This window comes from Vulpes lagopus, chromosome 1 (assembly GCF_018345385.1).
Source record: "Vulpes lagopus strain Blue_001 chromosome 1, ASM1834538v1, whole genome shotgun sequence".
In the NCBI taxonomy this organism is placed as follows: Eukaryota; Metazoa; Chordata; class Mammalia; order Carnivora; family Canidae; genus Vulpes; species Vulpes lagopus.
Window position 1 is genome coordinate 142,025,151 of NC_054824.1, and position 15,529 is coordinate 142,040,679.

The 15,529-nt window shown below is 39.4% G+C and overlaps 1 protein-coding gene across 1 annotated transcript in view; it reads right to left on the bottom strand.

Moving 5' to 3' along the window:
• Window positions 1-12,450: 12,450 nt before the first annotated feature.
• The window catches only part of SKOR2 (SKI family transcriptional corepressor 2), a 35,725-nt gene continuing 32,646 nt past the window's right edge, over window positions 12,451-15,529 (bottom strand). The window contains exon 8 of the mRNA XM_041758970.1: window positions 12,451-12,513. Coding sequence (XP_041614904.1) covers window positions 12,451-12,513 — 63 coding nt within the window. The remainder of the gene's footprint in view (window positions 12,514-15,529) is intronic.

The window sequence follows — 15,529 nt, forward strand, 5'->3', positions numbered from 1 at the left end:
GTTTTAAGTCTTTTAAATTTCTTTCAACAATATTTTGAGGTTTTCGCTAGAAACGTCTTACGTATCTTTTGTTAAATTTATAAAAGGTTTTTTATTTTTTTTGAGGTGAAATTCCTGTAACATAAAATTACCCATTTCAAAGGACATTTCAGTGCTATTCAACACACTCACGATTTGTGGACACTATTACCTCTATTTCCTTTCAAAATATTTTTATCACTCCAAAGAAAACCTGTACCCATTAAGTAGTTTCTACAAAATCTGTCCCCCCACCTGCCTTGAAAACCATCGATCTGATTTCTATCTCTATGAATTTGCCATTCTAGAATTTCACATAAATGGAATCATACATTCTGTGACCTTTTATGTCTGGCTTGTTTTACTTAGAATAATGTTTTTAAGGTTCATCCATGTTGTAGCATGTGTCAATACTTCATTTCTTCTCATGACTGAATAATATTTTACATCATATTTTGGTTATCCATTCATTCACTGATGGACATATGAGTCATTTCTACCTTTTGACTATTGTAAATAGTGCTGCTATGAGCAGTTGTATGCAAATATATAAGTACCTGTTTCCAATACTTTTGAGTATATTCTGGGAGTAGAATTAATAAGTGGCATGATAATTCTATGTTTAATTTTTTTTAAGGAACTGCCAAACTGTTTTCCACAGTTTGGAAAATATAAGATGGTGCAACCATCTTATATTTTAAGATATATAAGATATATATCTTATATATATCCCCCATCTATATTGCAATGGGGGATATCAGAGATGTGACAGACTGATTCATTGCCACAGCAATGTACAAGGGTTCCAATTTATCTCACATCTTTACCAAATCTGTAACTGTCTGTCTTTTTGAAAGCAGTCATCCCAGTGGATATGAAATGGTTTTTGAAGTAAGGTGAAGTGGGTTCACTGATTTTGTTTGCATTTCCCTGATGACTCATGATGTTGAGCATCTTTTCACATGTTTACTGGACATTTGTGTATCTTCTCTGGAAAAATGTCTGTTCAAATCTTTTGCCCATTTCTTATTTAGGTTGTATTTTTATTATTGACTTGTAAGAGTTCTTTATATATTTTGGATACAATCTCTTATCAGGTATATAATTTACAAATATTTTCTCCCATTCTGTAGGCTGTCTTTTCATATTCTTGATAGTATCTATAGCACTGAAGTTTGTAATGTTTATGAAGTCCAATTTATCTATTTTTTTCTGTCTCTTGTGCTTTTGGTGCTGTATTTAAGACACCATTGCCTAACCCAAGGTCATAAAGATTTACTCTTATGTTTTCTTCTTTTTATTGTTTTAGCTTTAGACCACATTTCAAGTAGCACTGTGTTAGAGTACTTATATTTCCAGGAACATAAAATACCTTAGTTAGAGGAATCATGCCAATGGACAAATTTCAGCTTCAAGTGAGTTTGGTGAGGATAGGTATTTTTGTTTAAGAAAGGTCTCCAGCGTCCTTCAAATGTCATTCAGGGGGCTGCCAGTTTACCCATGTGTACAAAGGATCTTGCTTGGCTCCCCTGGCAATGTGCACTGGAGTTCAGTGGCTAAAAGGAGAGATTTTATTTTTTTTATTTTTTAAAAATTTTTATTTATTTATGATAGTCACACACACACAGAGAGAGAGAGAGGCAGAGACACAGGCAGAGGGAGAAGCAGGCTCCATGCACCGGGAGCCCGACGTGGGATTCGATCCCAGGTCTCCAGGATCGCGCCCTGGGCCAAAGGCAGGCGCCAAACCACTGCGCCACCCAGGGATCCCTAAAAGCAGAGATTTTAAAGTTATAGTGGCCAAAGTTTTGAATTCTTAATTTTCTACTTCTCAGCTAAGTGACTTAACTCCTCAGATTTCAATTAAATAGTTAAATAGTCTCTGCCTCATAGGGTTTTTGAGAGAATTAAATGAAATAATGTTTTAAGACACTTAGTACAATGTTCTGCTTATTGTAATCACTCAATGAAAGTTGGCTGCTGTTATTATTATTGGCTGCCAAGTAATTGGATGATAGTGCCATATGAGCAGAGGGATGAGAAAGCAACTACATATAAAATCACAGTTTCACCAATGATGTTTTAGTACTGAATTCAAACAGTATTTAACCATGTTTTAAAGCACACAATTTGGGGTAAATGTTGATTCTTTAAAAAGTCAATCTCTAGAGGGCCATAAAAGCTATTTTAATCACTACAACTAATTACAAGGAAGTATAAATCAATAAACTTCGCTAAATGGTCTAAAATATAATAAAGAAAACCATCATTAACAATTATCCAGGAAGCCACTGTCCTTAATAGTGAGATGATGTAAAAGTTGGATGAGAAGAATGAATTTTATTGTTTGAAAACTCCAGACGTTAACAATGCTTTCAGAGAAGTTCCTAATTTGGTACAGAGTCGTGGCTTTTCAGAATGATTATTTACTTTAGATAACTTGAGTTTATTACTTCTAAATTATTTGTATATTAGGCCTGGTGTGGAAATAAGTGGCCATTTGCAGCAAGGTATTCTCAGCTCTTAGTATTTTTTGGATTCTTTTTCAGTTCAAGACCAGCTGTCTTTCCGTTCTTCCTCCTGAAGCTACAACATTGTTTCAGAGCCTACATCAAGACTGGAGTCCAGAGGCATTTAGAAAGTCTTAGCTCCCTTCTAGTCCTGTGTAGTGGTTCCTGGTCCAAGTCTAGGGGTCCCAGAGCAATTACTCAATCTCCCAAGTAGCCTTGCTGCCCTCTGACTAGGGGAACCAAGTGCCCACATGGGTTCCTGGGTCAAATTCCTCTCTGACCGTCATATCCCCAAGTCAAGTACTGGGCTTGCTTCTTGCCACCCTATTTATTCTCTGTGGTATATTTTCCCAAGGTTGGAATGTGACCATGAATGCTAAGTGAGCAGCAGGGATCCACTATCAAGGATGATGATGACTGACTACCTTCTGCTCCCGGGATATATGTGCTGCTGAGCTCTATTCTCTTTGTGGTCCTAGCTACACACCAGGTCACAGCTTTGCTTGCATCATACAAGAACCTGTGAGGTCTTTTGGATAGTGTACCTTTCCAACCCAGTTCCTGTCCTACTCTGAGGAGCAGATCAAGTTCACATCCAGCTCTTCTGTCATCTTCACCCATCTATATTGCAATGGGGGATATCAGAGATGTGACAGACTGGTTCAGCTCTGGTGGTGAGGCCAAGAGATTGAGCAGGAAAAGCTGGCTATAGCAGTAAGGAGATTTGAGGCTTAACTCTGCAACTAACCAGTCTTCATACCCACTGACCTCCCTTAGCCAAAGCAAAGGGCTAATGAGAACGTAAGATGGCATGACTGGCATAAATATGCATTGGAAAGTTGTTACACTAATAAGAAGTTGTGTTACTGTTAACTGATCACTGAGCCCCCAAATAGAGAAAAGGATTCTGTAATCAGAGTTAACAGAAAATCTAAAATAACAGTGGTTTAAACAAAATAGAATTTTATTTCTCTCCAAAATAAAAGAAGTTTGGAAGTGGGCAGTCCAGAGTTAGAACGCTGGTTCAGTAGCTGTTAGGGACTCAGGTTTCTATTATGTTTCTGTTGCATACTAGCATATGGCTTCTATCTTCAAAGTCACCACATGGCCCAAGATGGCTTCTGGGGCTCCCTCCATATTCCAGACACCGGGAAAGAAGGAAAGGGAAGGGAAAAGAGAAATATTGCCTACGTGAAACTCTTTAGAATTGAATTCCTGAAAATGCCACATATTTCTACTTACATCTTATTGGCCAGAACACAGTCACATGGCCACATCTAGTTGCAAGTAAGCCTGGGAGATGCAGTCTTTTATCTGAGTGCATTGCCACCAGGAATGGATACTGTTGCATGGTAACTAACATTTGCCACATACGGTCATTTGAAACCAAATGAAATGTCAATGTTCCTTGAGTTTAAAGTGATAACAGTGAAACAATCAGATTTTGGGATTGACTCAAATAAAGTAAATGACATCCACTTAACCAACAAAAATATTTTATGTAGTAACTACATGCCAGGGATTGTGCTCAGCAGTGGAGAGATGGTGGAGCACTGAAATGAACATTTCCCCTGCTCTCATGAAGTGTACAGTGCACATCTTCCTATGAAAGGAAGGAATGTGTAATTACAAACTGTGTAAGTTGTGTATGGGGAATCATGTTAGGAGGTCAGACTTGAACTTTGTGTCCTCAACTGTGTAGAGAGACAAAGGAGCTCTGTCATTGGGCCTGGAGTCAACTAGAAGCATCCCCATTAAATGAGATACTTACACATTCTTAGCATGCTGGTGGGATTCCTCTTTTCTGACCCTCCTCACTGCTGACCAAGGCTGTTTTAACTCTTATCCTTAAATGAAAAAGATACTATCTGCTTGGTCATATTCCCTGTAGCTAGGAGAGAATTCTCCTCTATTTTCCACAGAGCTGAGGCTACACTCATTGCTCAATCTAAGGAAAGTGGGATGTGATGTCCCGTTCTCCTTGCCTGTGGCAAATAGATGAGCAATTACTCAGGCGTCCTAAGGACCAAAAGCATCTGTCTGCAATGTCTATCCCAATAGGAAATGCTTTATTGTTTGGGACTGGATTTCTGCTTTGATTTTCTATGGCTGCTTCTGATCTTATGATTTCATCTGGAATTGAAATAGAGAATTTTATATGCATTGCCCTTATTCTTCATTAGCTAATAGTTGGCTTGACCTTGGAGTTTTAACATGATAAAATGGTCAAAGAAAAGAGCACAGCATTTTTCTGCTGTCATTTTGTGGAGCCAAGAATTTTTATTTGTCCTTCTGAAGAGTGGCTTTATTTTTAGCCCCATACAGCACTTTAGATGGATGTCCTGTCTGTTTCCATAGGGCAGCTCGGATCACCCAATCACATCCGGTTTTAGGGACAAATTCTTTTTGTTCCAACTTAGGAGCATCAAAGCATTGCTAGAATAAAGAAGAGGTTTTCACTTTCCTTAGTGAGAAAATATATCGATTAATGATGTGTCCGTGTCATCTGTCGGACTTTTTTTCTCTGAAGGTTTTGGGTTTGGGTGTATAACTTCATGGTTACCCGGAGGATTCTTGGGCTCTACTGTTTGTAAGAAATAGACTGAGTTTGATAAAATACCTCAAGAAATGGGGAGACTCAAAGGTCATGAGAATAAAGACAACAGCAGTTTCCAAGTGCTCTTGGAAAAGAGGCACAACTGGGCTTCTATGGAGTTTGGAGTTTAGGAGGAGAACTGAAAGTCACAATATACCACCAGCATCCATGAGGCCGGTGGGCTTCCCCAAGAGTTTGGACATTAATTCAGTTCAGAGCTATGGCACAGTTACTAACTCCAGGCTCTCAGATATTCTTGTCAAGCTATCCAGTTCTAATTTCCCTTTTGCTTCAAAATTATTTGTTGATATTTCAGCACTAATGAGACATTTCAAGGTGCAATTAGAAAAAAAAAAAGAATGATATTTCAGGCTAGTTTATGCTGCCCATCAATGCAGCTGCAGGGCAAAGGCCATAAGTAAGTCTGTCCATTACTTCAGCCTCTCTCCCTGCCTCTCTCCCTGCTCACCATTGTTCGGGCTCCCAGGAGCTCTTTCTGTCACCTCTGAAAGAATTGGCTTGAAGTACAAAGCTAAGGGTGCTGGGCTTCCAACCCTCTGTGTCATGTAAAGCTTCTGTGGAGAAAACGCTCCACCAACTTGACGGGCCGCTTATCCTCCTAAGCCCAGCTGCCAATTTCAGGAACGTGGACCAACCTCATCTGAAGAGCTGCGTGAGCCTCGTGCTCACACCCAGGCCAGGACCCCTCAGAGAGCATTCTGTCCTGCGTGGTCCGTCACTGCACCCTCATATTATTCTCCACTAGTAATCACTGGGACTCTGTCTTCTGATTCCAGGACCTGCTTAGATCCCTCCTCTGACCAGCTTCCTGTTCTTGCTATTCTTGGGCTAGGAAGACAATCACCAATGAGCAGCTCTCCTTTGAGTTCTTAATGCGACAACCAAAGGTTAAAAACATTTTTTTTCAAGGGCCAAATTGTGATTTTTTTTAATAGTTCATGATAATGAAGATGGTGGGGGGAAAACTATCAAATAGCCTGGTGAGGCATTTTAAGCCTGTTTTGAAATCTGTCAAGAATGCCACTGGCAAGGCGTCTCTTCAGTTAGGATGGTGCTTGGCAACCTCATGGTAAGAGATTTCTGTAGATTTCTGTGCAACTCAGCAAGAACTTAGAAATCCTTGCTCCAAAGGAGTCACCATTTTGGTCCTTCTGTCTCATCTGAGAGGCAGAATTTTTGGCATACAAGGAATTTCACAGGAGGTGGGGGGCTGGGTGGCTCAGTTGCTTAAGCATCTGACTCTTGATTTCAGCTCAGGTCATGATCTCGGGTCATGGGATGGAGCTCTGCATTGGGCTTCACACTTAGAGGGGTATCTGCTTGAGGAATCTCTCTCTCCCTCTCCCTCTTCTTCTGCCTCTCCCTCCACCCTATCCGTCTCTCTCAAATAAATAATTCTTTAAGGAAAGGGGGGATCTCAGGCTTTGATTCAACATCATAGTAAGGAGGGTAGCACCATATCAACCATCACCAACATTATCAGAAGACCTAGCAGGAACACAGAAGCTTCCCCTAGCCATACAAAGATCCTAGAATGATGGGGAGGACTTCAGCTGCTGACAGTGGCCAAAGGCTAACCTAGACTTTAATAATAATTTTTGAAGGAGTTCCATTTTCAAAAATAATTTATTCAAGTATTTTATATCAAAATAATTCTAAAAAGTATTCATTCCTATTAGCTGCCCCCAATCAAATATGCATTTAACTACATGAACACCACTATTACTTCATAGTTTTTTTTATTATAGACTTTTTTTATCCACATGAATGTTAAAGAAACTACAACAGAGTTAAATACCATTTTTGATAACATGATTATATTCTTAATTACACTCAATATTAAACTGTAAAATATTTCCAGAGGAATACAATCTTCATTCATACAGCAGGCAAAGTACCAGAGAGGAAGGGGCCACGGGTAAGTCTGTCCAGTTTGCTGTGAAAAGCAGGTTTGGACGGCAAAGGCCATCCCAGCTGTAGAAACGTGCTCCCTACTCCTAGGACAGGTCTTGTGTTTCCACCAAGAATCACTGCTTCAAACGTAACAGACAGTCTTGCAGAACCACCTTTTCCAGGTGTGCAGCACTGAGATCACTTGGGACCGTCCACGGATTTCCCACCCCAATTGGCTAACAGCACTCCACTCTGGATTCAGTTGGCTTTGAAAAACACAAAGACTCAAACTTTGGTTCCACCAAAAGAAGCAACAAGCATTGGCTGCTCTGGTTGGCGCCCCCCTCCCCCCACTAATTAATGGCCACTACAGTCTATTTTACATGGTTGTCCGTGCTGCTTTGAGGTCACTTGTCCTTGGGTTCTCCCGAACCTGATTTTGTATTTGATTCCCAAGCCCTTTCAATTCGCAGTCTTTATGTGGGTCAGAAGTGCTCAGTGGCAGGCTGTATCTTACAAGAGAACAAGAGTGAGTGGTTCTGTGCACCTGGGATGAGACAAAATGTACAGAATGAGGACTTCAGCACGATTCAGAACATGCCAACTAACATTTAGTATATCTTGAGAGAAGACACTTTTCATACAGTTTGGGTGAAATGTTTCAACAGTGATTGTGAGAGCATCTGCTCTTTGTACATATATTTGCCTGCTCTCTTAGTTTATGCGTCTCTGTGGACACGGAGCCAAACTAGAACTGTTAAATCAGAGTGTGCTGGTTTGCTATGCATTTCTTACAGTAAAGCCCTGTTTGCTAGGTTCTAGAAGCTCTGGTTTGCTTCCAACAGCCTGCCATGAGAGGGACAGACAGAAGTTCATGTGCCAGTGCCCTGCTAGCTTTGGCTGGATGGCCGGTTACATCCATTTTTCTTGTCCTGAGGTGTTAATGCAACTGCAGAAGCATGACTGGAGTTTTTGTGATTCAACATCAACAAAACCATTGGATTGGCTATTAACTGTATATTTATAACTTATAATAGAGAATGCAAATTAGGCCATGATCGCTGGAGGTATGAATCCAAGGAAAGCAGATGAAATGTGGGTGGCAGAGCCAGGAAGCTTGGTGCAAATCCTGCCACTTGCTCCCAGTGAGACTACAGATCACATTCTCAGGTCTCTGCATGTCAGTTTTCCCTGCTGTAGAAAATGGTGAAAGTAGCAATCTTTCAATGGGTTGCTTTGGAGATTAAATAAGAGAATTGACATAAAGCACTGAGCAGGGTAGGAGCACATCATCATTTTCAATGGAGACTCTTGAAAGAACCTGGTCCTCTATGTCTGACTATGGATGAAAGGAATGGATATGCTATTCCTTCCCTTTGTCTTTGATCTATACAAAAGGAAGACACAGAGTGTTCCATTACAATCCCTATATATCCTTTTAAGAGCTTTTTCTTGTTATTATTTTTGAAGCAATTACTCCAGAACTGAAATAGAAGTAACAGGACTTTACCAAAGAGGTAGATATTGTCAGTATAGGAAGAGAAATTCTCAAACTCTCCAGAAGTATGCAAAGTAGACATTTGTGATGAAGAAAATGCAGACATAAGATAAAAGTAGGTTGGTCATGCCCTAGGGTGTTACATATAGTCTTGAGCATACTTTAATAAAAGCAGCCCCTTTGTAGGAAAGGGGCAGAAGTATGGTATGCAAGAGTGATAATCAACATTTTAGAACTGGCAGAGACTTTGATCAGGCTTGATTGCCCACATTTTATAGATGAGAGTGAGCCTCAAAGAGATTACATGATATTCCGTTCAAGATGACATAGGGAGGGAGTGAGAGATTTAGGAGGCAGACCCCTTCCAAACAAGCCCAATGATCCGTGGGAGACAGAGAAGTGTTCTAGAGTCAAATGGACCTGGATTGAACCTTGGCTCTGTCACTTGCTAGCTAAGTGACCTCACTGAACCTAAATTTTCCCATGTATGAATAGAAATGATAAGATCTACATTATAGAGATATATAATGTGGCAAAGAATTGAGCCCAGCATCCTGCATAATTAGTGTTCAATAAATGATGGTCATTACTATTTCTGGCTTGGTCATGAGGTTCTGTATGACTATGAACAAGTTATTTCCCATGATCCACTTTCCACTAGTGTAAAATGACTGAAAGACCTAGATGCTGCAACCAGCTATATGGAGGACATTTGTTTAATGTTAAAAGGTGTTTGGAAGAAAAAGTGTAAAGTAATAATTAAATTTGTATTGATGTGGCACTTCTTTGGGGGTGCAGATATCACAAAGATTACATTGTGTGTCTGTACAGGACACAGGTCACAGAAACAACCACAGATAAGAGAGACTGTGGGGAATAATTCTGGTGTTAAGACCAGTCCTAAATGCAAGGGTAATACACTCAACATTTTGAAAAATTTTTTTTCAAATCATTTCTATTGTACTCGTGAGCTTACAATGAAACAAATATGCAAAGTAGTCTGATGGCTGATCTACTATGGCTTGTTTTAGGAGGTAGTTTGTTTGAAGATAAAGAAAGCAAACTACACTTAACACAGCTGGTAGCTAACCAAATAGAATTCATTGCCCCAAAGGGGACTATGCCTAGGTTGAAGAAAGGTTTAGATAAATCCATGAGTAATGGGTCTTTAAGGAGTTATCAAGGAAAAGCTACGAGCATTCAGTGCACGTGCCTGAATTTTGAGGTCAGTATTGTTAAGAACAACAATTTGGCTCTTCTAATGGAATTACAGTTAGTACCCTGGCCTGGGTGGACCTTTATTTGACTCAACATGGAGTTTCTTCTGTCCTAATGTAGGGCAAAAAAGATTTGTAGAGCAGTGATATGTGGCAATACTTGCTTGGCTTATTAAGTGGATTGCCTGTGGTTTTGAAAAGCTTCCTCCTCTTAATAGTCATATTGGAATCCACTGGGTGGCCAGAGCACAGCATACTACCTTAACGGTCACTCTTGCATAAGACGTTAATGCATCAGTCCCTAATTTGGAAACCTGTGGTCACTCAGCAAGGCAGAATTTGTCTCTCTCCCTTGGCGTAATGATTTTTATTTTGTAATCTCTCTTGGGGTAATTCCTTGCAGGCTTGGCATGTTGAGAATCAAATACTGCTTCTAACAATATGGTCATGATTCTCTGCTTGGCTGATTTAGCTCAGCATTTAAGTAACCACTAATCTTCTGAAAGCACCAGGGTCTACTTAGAGAAATCCCTGTTGTCTGCAAGGATGGAAACAAAATCAGCATGAAGGAAGCATTAGTTACTAAACACAAATCAATCTTTTTTTTTTTTTCTTTCCACCTAGTGGTACTCGATGTCACCATCAAAGACACATTTTCTGGGCAGTGAGTCTTCATTTTGTAGGTGCAAGAGCAGTTCGTGGTAAGCAGGGGAGATGAGTTGGGGAATCAGAAGGAGTAAAAAAGAGAGTTTACTGAAGTTCCTGAGTGGGAATCAGACCACATTCCAAAGGGTGAATCTCACAAACACAGAGTAAAAGAAGCCAGATACAAGAGAACATTCTATACAATGTCCTTTACTAAAGTTCAAAGCCAGGCAAAACTGATCTTTGTTGGGTAGGAGAGCAACAGGAGAGGGGTGCAGGGAGGCTGTCTGGGTGCTGGAAACCTAAGTGAGTTCATCTTGTGAAAATCCATTGAATTTTGACTTGTTGACTTCATGACTTGTATGACTTGATGAGTTCTGCCTGGACTTTGATGAGTGTGTGTTATACTTCAATAAAAATGTTATTTAAAAAGAACACATGCTAATATAGTCTCTTTAACTTGAAAGAAAATTACTTTGACATTTTCAAATTATTACACCTATGAGTTTATTTGGGTGATTCTTGCCTTGATTACCTTGGTATTCTTGGTTAAGATTTAGTGAGGTCTGACTGTTCTAAAATGATTCATTTCATGCAAATGGTACAAACTTGTCTCCTCTAATGAGAAAGAAACTATCCAACATAAACTTCAGACTTAAGAATATTTACATATATAGCACAGAGCCAACTCACAGGCCCATTTGTGTATGAACTCGTGGAGATGGGAACACAATGACTTATTATGTGACTGTCTCCCTTGCAAAACATCTGCTCAAAGAGGAGAGGAAGTGCATGCATTAAGAGCAAGTTGGCACTGAGTCAGGAGCCCTAGGATCTTTTTCTAGCTTTGCAGTATGGATATAAAACATCACATCTCTCTTCTCCATACCTCAGTTCTTTGTGTATAAAATTAAGGGAAAGCATATGAATGAGAGACTGTCTTGGAAAGAGTTTTGAGCTCTTGATGAAATGTTAAGAGATGTAATTATCATTATTTAAGACAAATGCTGAAGATTATCACTAACAAAGGCGATGACAAGAGGTGGGATTGTCATTTGTACAAAGATGGAGGAGGATTTTGATATGCAGAAAGAGATGGGAAGGAAAGAAAAGGAACCACAAGCCTGCATTGTATAGAATTCTTTTTGCCAATAAATTCTATTAAGTTGAAAATATGTTCCAGAGGGAAGGCCTGGGAAGAAGGATTCTGATGGGAACAGGTCAAACTGATAAATGACTGCAATCCTAGTTGGCCATGAGCACTTACAAATGCTCCCTCTGACATCCGTGTTTTTTCCTGATTTAGCAATTCTAGTTGTTAGGTCATCCTGATGTATGGTTACAGAAACAAGCCTTAGTTTCTATATCCCTTTGATTCTAACAATTATGTATATATCTTTTATATAATCAAAAAGTTGCTTTTGAGATGTTTAGGTATGTTCTGACTACAGTTACTGAATTTTTACTGTCTTCTTTGCCTTAAGAGCCCAGAGAATTTGTCTTTTAAATCCTTGCCAGGGATATGATCTTGAACCTGGCTTCAGCTCTAGAGGAACAGTGATTGGTTTAGGGAAGGAATGGATGACTCTTCCTATAGCAGATGTTCTCAAAGGTCCATGTTGCAGCAATTGTTCACATCACCATCTGTTATTAGCTCCCTGGAAGCCGGATTTGAGGAAGACTTTTGGCAGCAAAGGAAAGGCAGAGAAAATGATCACCGACACTCCACTTTCATGGAGGAGCAGTAATTGAGGCGTCAGGGAGAATATCAGAGAACAGAATACCTTAGAACAGAACAAAGATTGCTTCTGCAAAGGAGTAAAGAATTTCCTTAGTTTTAGGACTTTTCCAAAGAATCTATAAAATGCACATGTCTACTTGGTTGGGAAGTCCCACGCCCGGACATAAAAAAGTTCATCTGTATATTGGCTGAAATACAGAATGCAACTTGACTAATCCCTTTGTTATTTCGAAAACACCAGTAAAGAACATGGCTGAGCAATTAAGAATTCAGGGTTCAGGAAAATCGCTTTCTTCTGGTAAGCTTACCTTTTAGCTTTTGCTGAGATGGGCACCAAGCTTTTCTTTCCTGATCAAGCTTGCTGCATAGGGGATCTGTAAGATAAAAACAAGCAAGACTATTCAGATAAGCTAAACTTGAAGATAGATACATACCCTTCATCCTGCCTAACAATTTGAATGCCAGTGAATTCCCCTCTAAGAAGAAAAGGTCTATCTGTTCATCAACAGATATATATATATATATATATATATATATATATATATATATATATCAACAGGATATAGCAATTCCTGAGGCCTGTTAAAAAGCTTATCAAGGACAGTGGCACCTGGGTGGCTCAGTGGTTGAGCGCCTGCCTTTGGCTCAGGGTTTGATCCTGGGGTCCTGGGATCGAGTCCCACACTGGGCTCCCCTTAGGGAGCCTGCTTCTTCCTCTGCCTGTGTCTCTGCCTTAAGAGCCTACAGACCTCTCTCTGTGTCTCTCATGAATAAATAAATAAAAAAAATAAAATCTTAAAAAAAAAAAAAAGAAACCTATCAAGGATAGAACTGGTGATCACACCAGACTCTTGCTAGAGCTAGTCTCTGAGGTCAGGATGTGACATTTCACTTTCAGAATGTTTTATTTATTTAAAAATATTTTATTTATTCATGAGAGACACACACAGAGAGAGAGGGAAGGGGCAGAGACACAGGCAGGGGGAGAAGCAGGCTCCATGCAGGGAGCCTGACATGGGACTCAATCTCCGGACTCCAGGATCACGCCCTGGGCTGAAGGCAGGTGCTAAACTGCTGAGCCACCCAGGATTCCCTTTCAGAATGTTTTAAATTTGCATTTAATAATATGAAACTGTTTAGGTAGAAAACAAAGTTACGTTATAATATACATCCCAAGTAAAGAGAAAAGGATGTGATTACAAAGTAGTTCAATGTTATCCTTCATTTAATTACAGTGACAAGATATGCTGTCATTATAAATCACAGGTAAGCTGAACTAACTCAACACGAATTATTACTCTCAGTAATTTCCCAATAACTACTAAGAAGCATCAGAAATAATTGCACTGAGTGGAAAATATGCCCCTGAGAATGCTACCTGGATAAACTTGAAAAGTACTTTTCAGTGCTGGGACTTTGAAAGAAAGCCTATCCTATTTGATATGCTACTTTTCATTAGAAGATTCAAATAGCTGAAGTTGGACTACATGTATTATTTAGATTTACCTCTCCATTAACCCCAGTTAAGTTACTCTATCCTTATGTTACTTACCTTCATCATTATAAGGCTAAACTCAGGATTCTAAAGATTTGAATCTATTTTACACTTAAAAGAAATGAGTATTTTACACTTAAAGAAATGAATATTCTAGAATATAACTTGAAATGTGGCTGTTATGTAAAAGTGGTGAGGGAAATACAATTATTTTCATCCAATTAGGCAATGCTTTTTGAATACGGTATACATGTACATTCTCCACATTTCCAGTCTATCTGTGCTATGTTCTCCTGGTCCTATCCATAAATATGAGCCTTTTCCAATGGGAAGGAACTATGAATCTACAATGATGCGAGTGACTAAAATTATCTGGACCATTTTGCCGTAATAACTGACCAGTTGAATCAGTCTTTTTAATGGTAAAAAGAGGGAGAGAGAGAGGGAGAGGGAGAGAGAGAAAAGCCTAACAACCATATCAGTATTTTGATACACAAACACAACATGGATGCATCTGATAGGCTCATCTCTAATAAAGGCCTCAGACAACAGCATTAAAATTAACGATTCATCTAGTTAGTGCCATAAAAGGTTCAGAGTGCCAATCTCACATTTTAGGATGTGAGCTGAGATGAGCTGGATAACCGTGACACGGACAGTGACATAGGCACCTACTCTAGTTACCTCTTCTTCTCCCTCTAGGTTATGCTACACCTGCTATTAACCGAGACACACATTTTCCATCACGGTGTTTGTTGTGATATGCCAAAACACAGGGATCACCTCTCTCTTTAGATGCATGATATAACAGAGCCTTGAATGGAATTCTACTGCTTAGGATAACAAGCAGAAATGATATAAACCTTGAGGTATGAGAAATTACCTAATACAATGTATTTGTATGCCACATTCATTGAGAGTCCTCAACATCAAGATTTGGTGCCACAACAATTTAGAAAGTGTCTGTTCCGTCCCAGGCACACACAAGGTAACATCACCATGGACTGTCTCATCAAAGCCAATAAACTACTCATCCCAACCCGAAGAAAAGTGTCTGAAGGGCTCTGCTTTCAGATTTAAGTCAGAATGCCTACTTCTTTCCTTCCTTCCCTCTTTCCTCCCTCCCTCCCTTCCTTCTTTCTTCTTTCTCTTTCTCTTTTCTTTTCCCCTCAGAAACAACAATGTAGCATTTCATTAAACTGGGAAGCTGAGATGGAAAAGAAATAAAGGACCCAGGGGAGAAAAAAAGGACATTTCCACAAAAGCACATTTGAGTCCCAAATCTCCAGACTGGAATTTACATCTGTTTGAAGTATCACTCCCACTCAAACATTGTTGCATTCATTTCATTAAAACAAAATGAAATAAAAGCCAAACAAAATCAAAGACCAAAAAAGCCTAAGGTTGTGAGCTGAAGATCATATATTCTTAATGCTAAGTCCTAAATCATGAATGATAAAAAATATACTAGCACATAGCTCAGCTGTTCATGGAAATTACCCTATTTCCTCGATTCTAAAACATACTTTTTTTCCCCCTTCCCATCTTAACATCTCTTAAATTAGGTGTCTCATTATTGATGGTATCTTAGAAAAATAGTCGGGAGTTTCTTTTCTTGTGATACATCAAGTAATGGTGCTGCTTATCATTGGCAGTTCTTTGGATTCCATGAAATGCAATCCTGGATTCACAGAGACCTTGGCAAACACTCCCCAACCAGGTAGCTCTGGCTACTAGAGCTCCATTTGAGCAAAGTAGTCCACGTAAATTTCCTGTACTAGAACTTATAAAGCCTTTCTTTTCACCTTGACCAGCTTAGAAATCACCAAGATTGGCATAGAAAAAAAAATCCCTCAAAGTTATAGAAGTTCTAAATTAATTACCTAGTTGGTGTT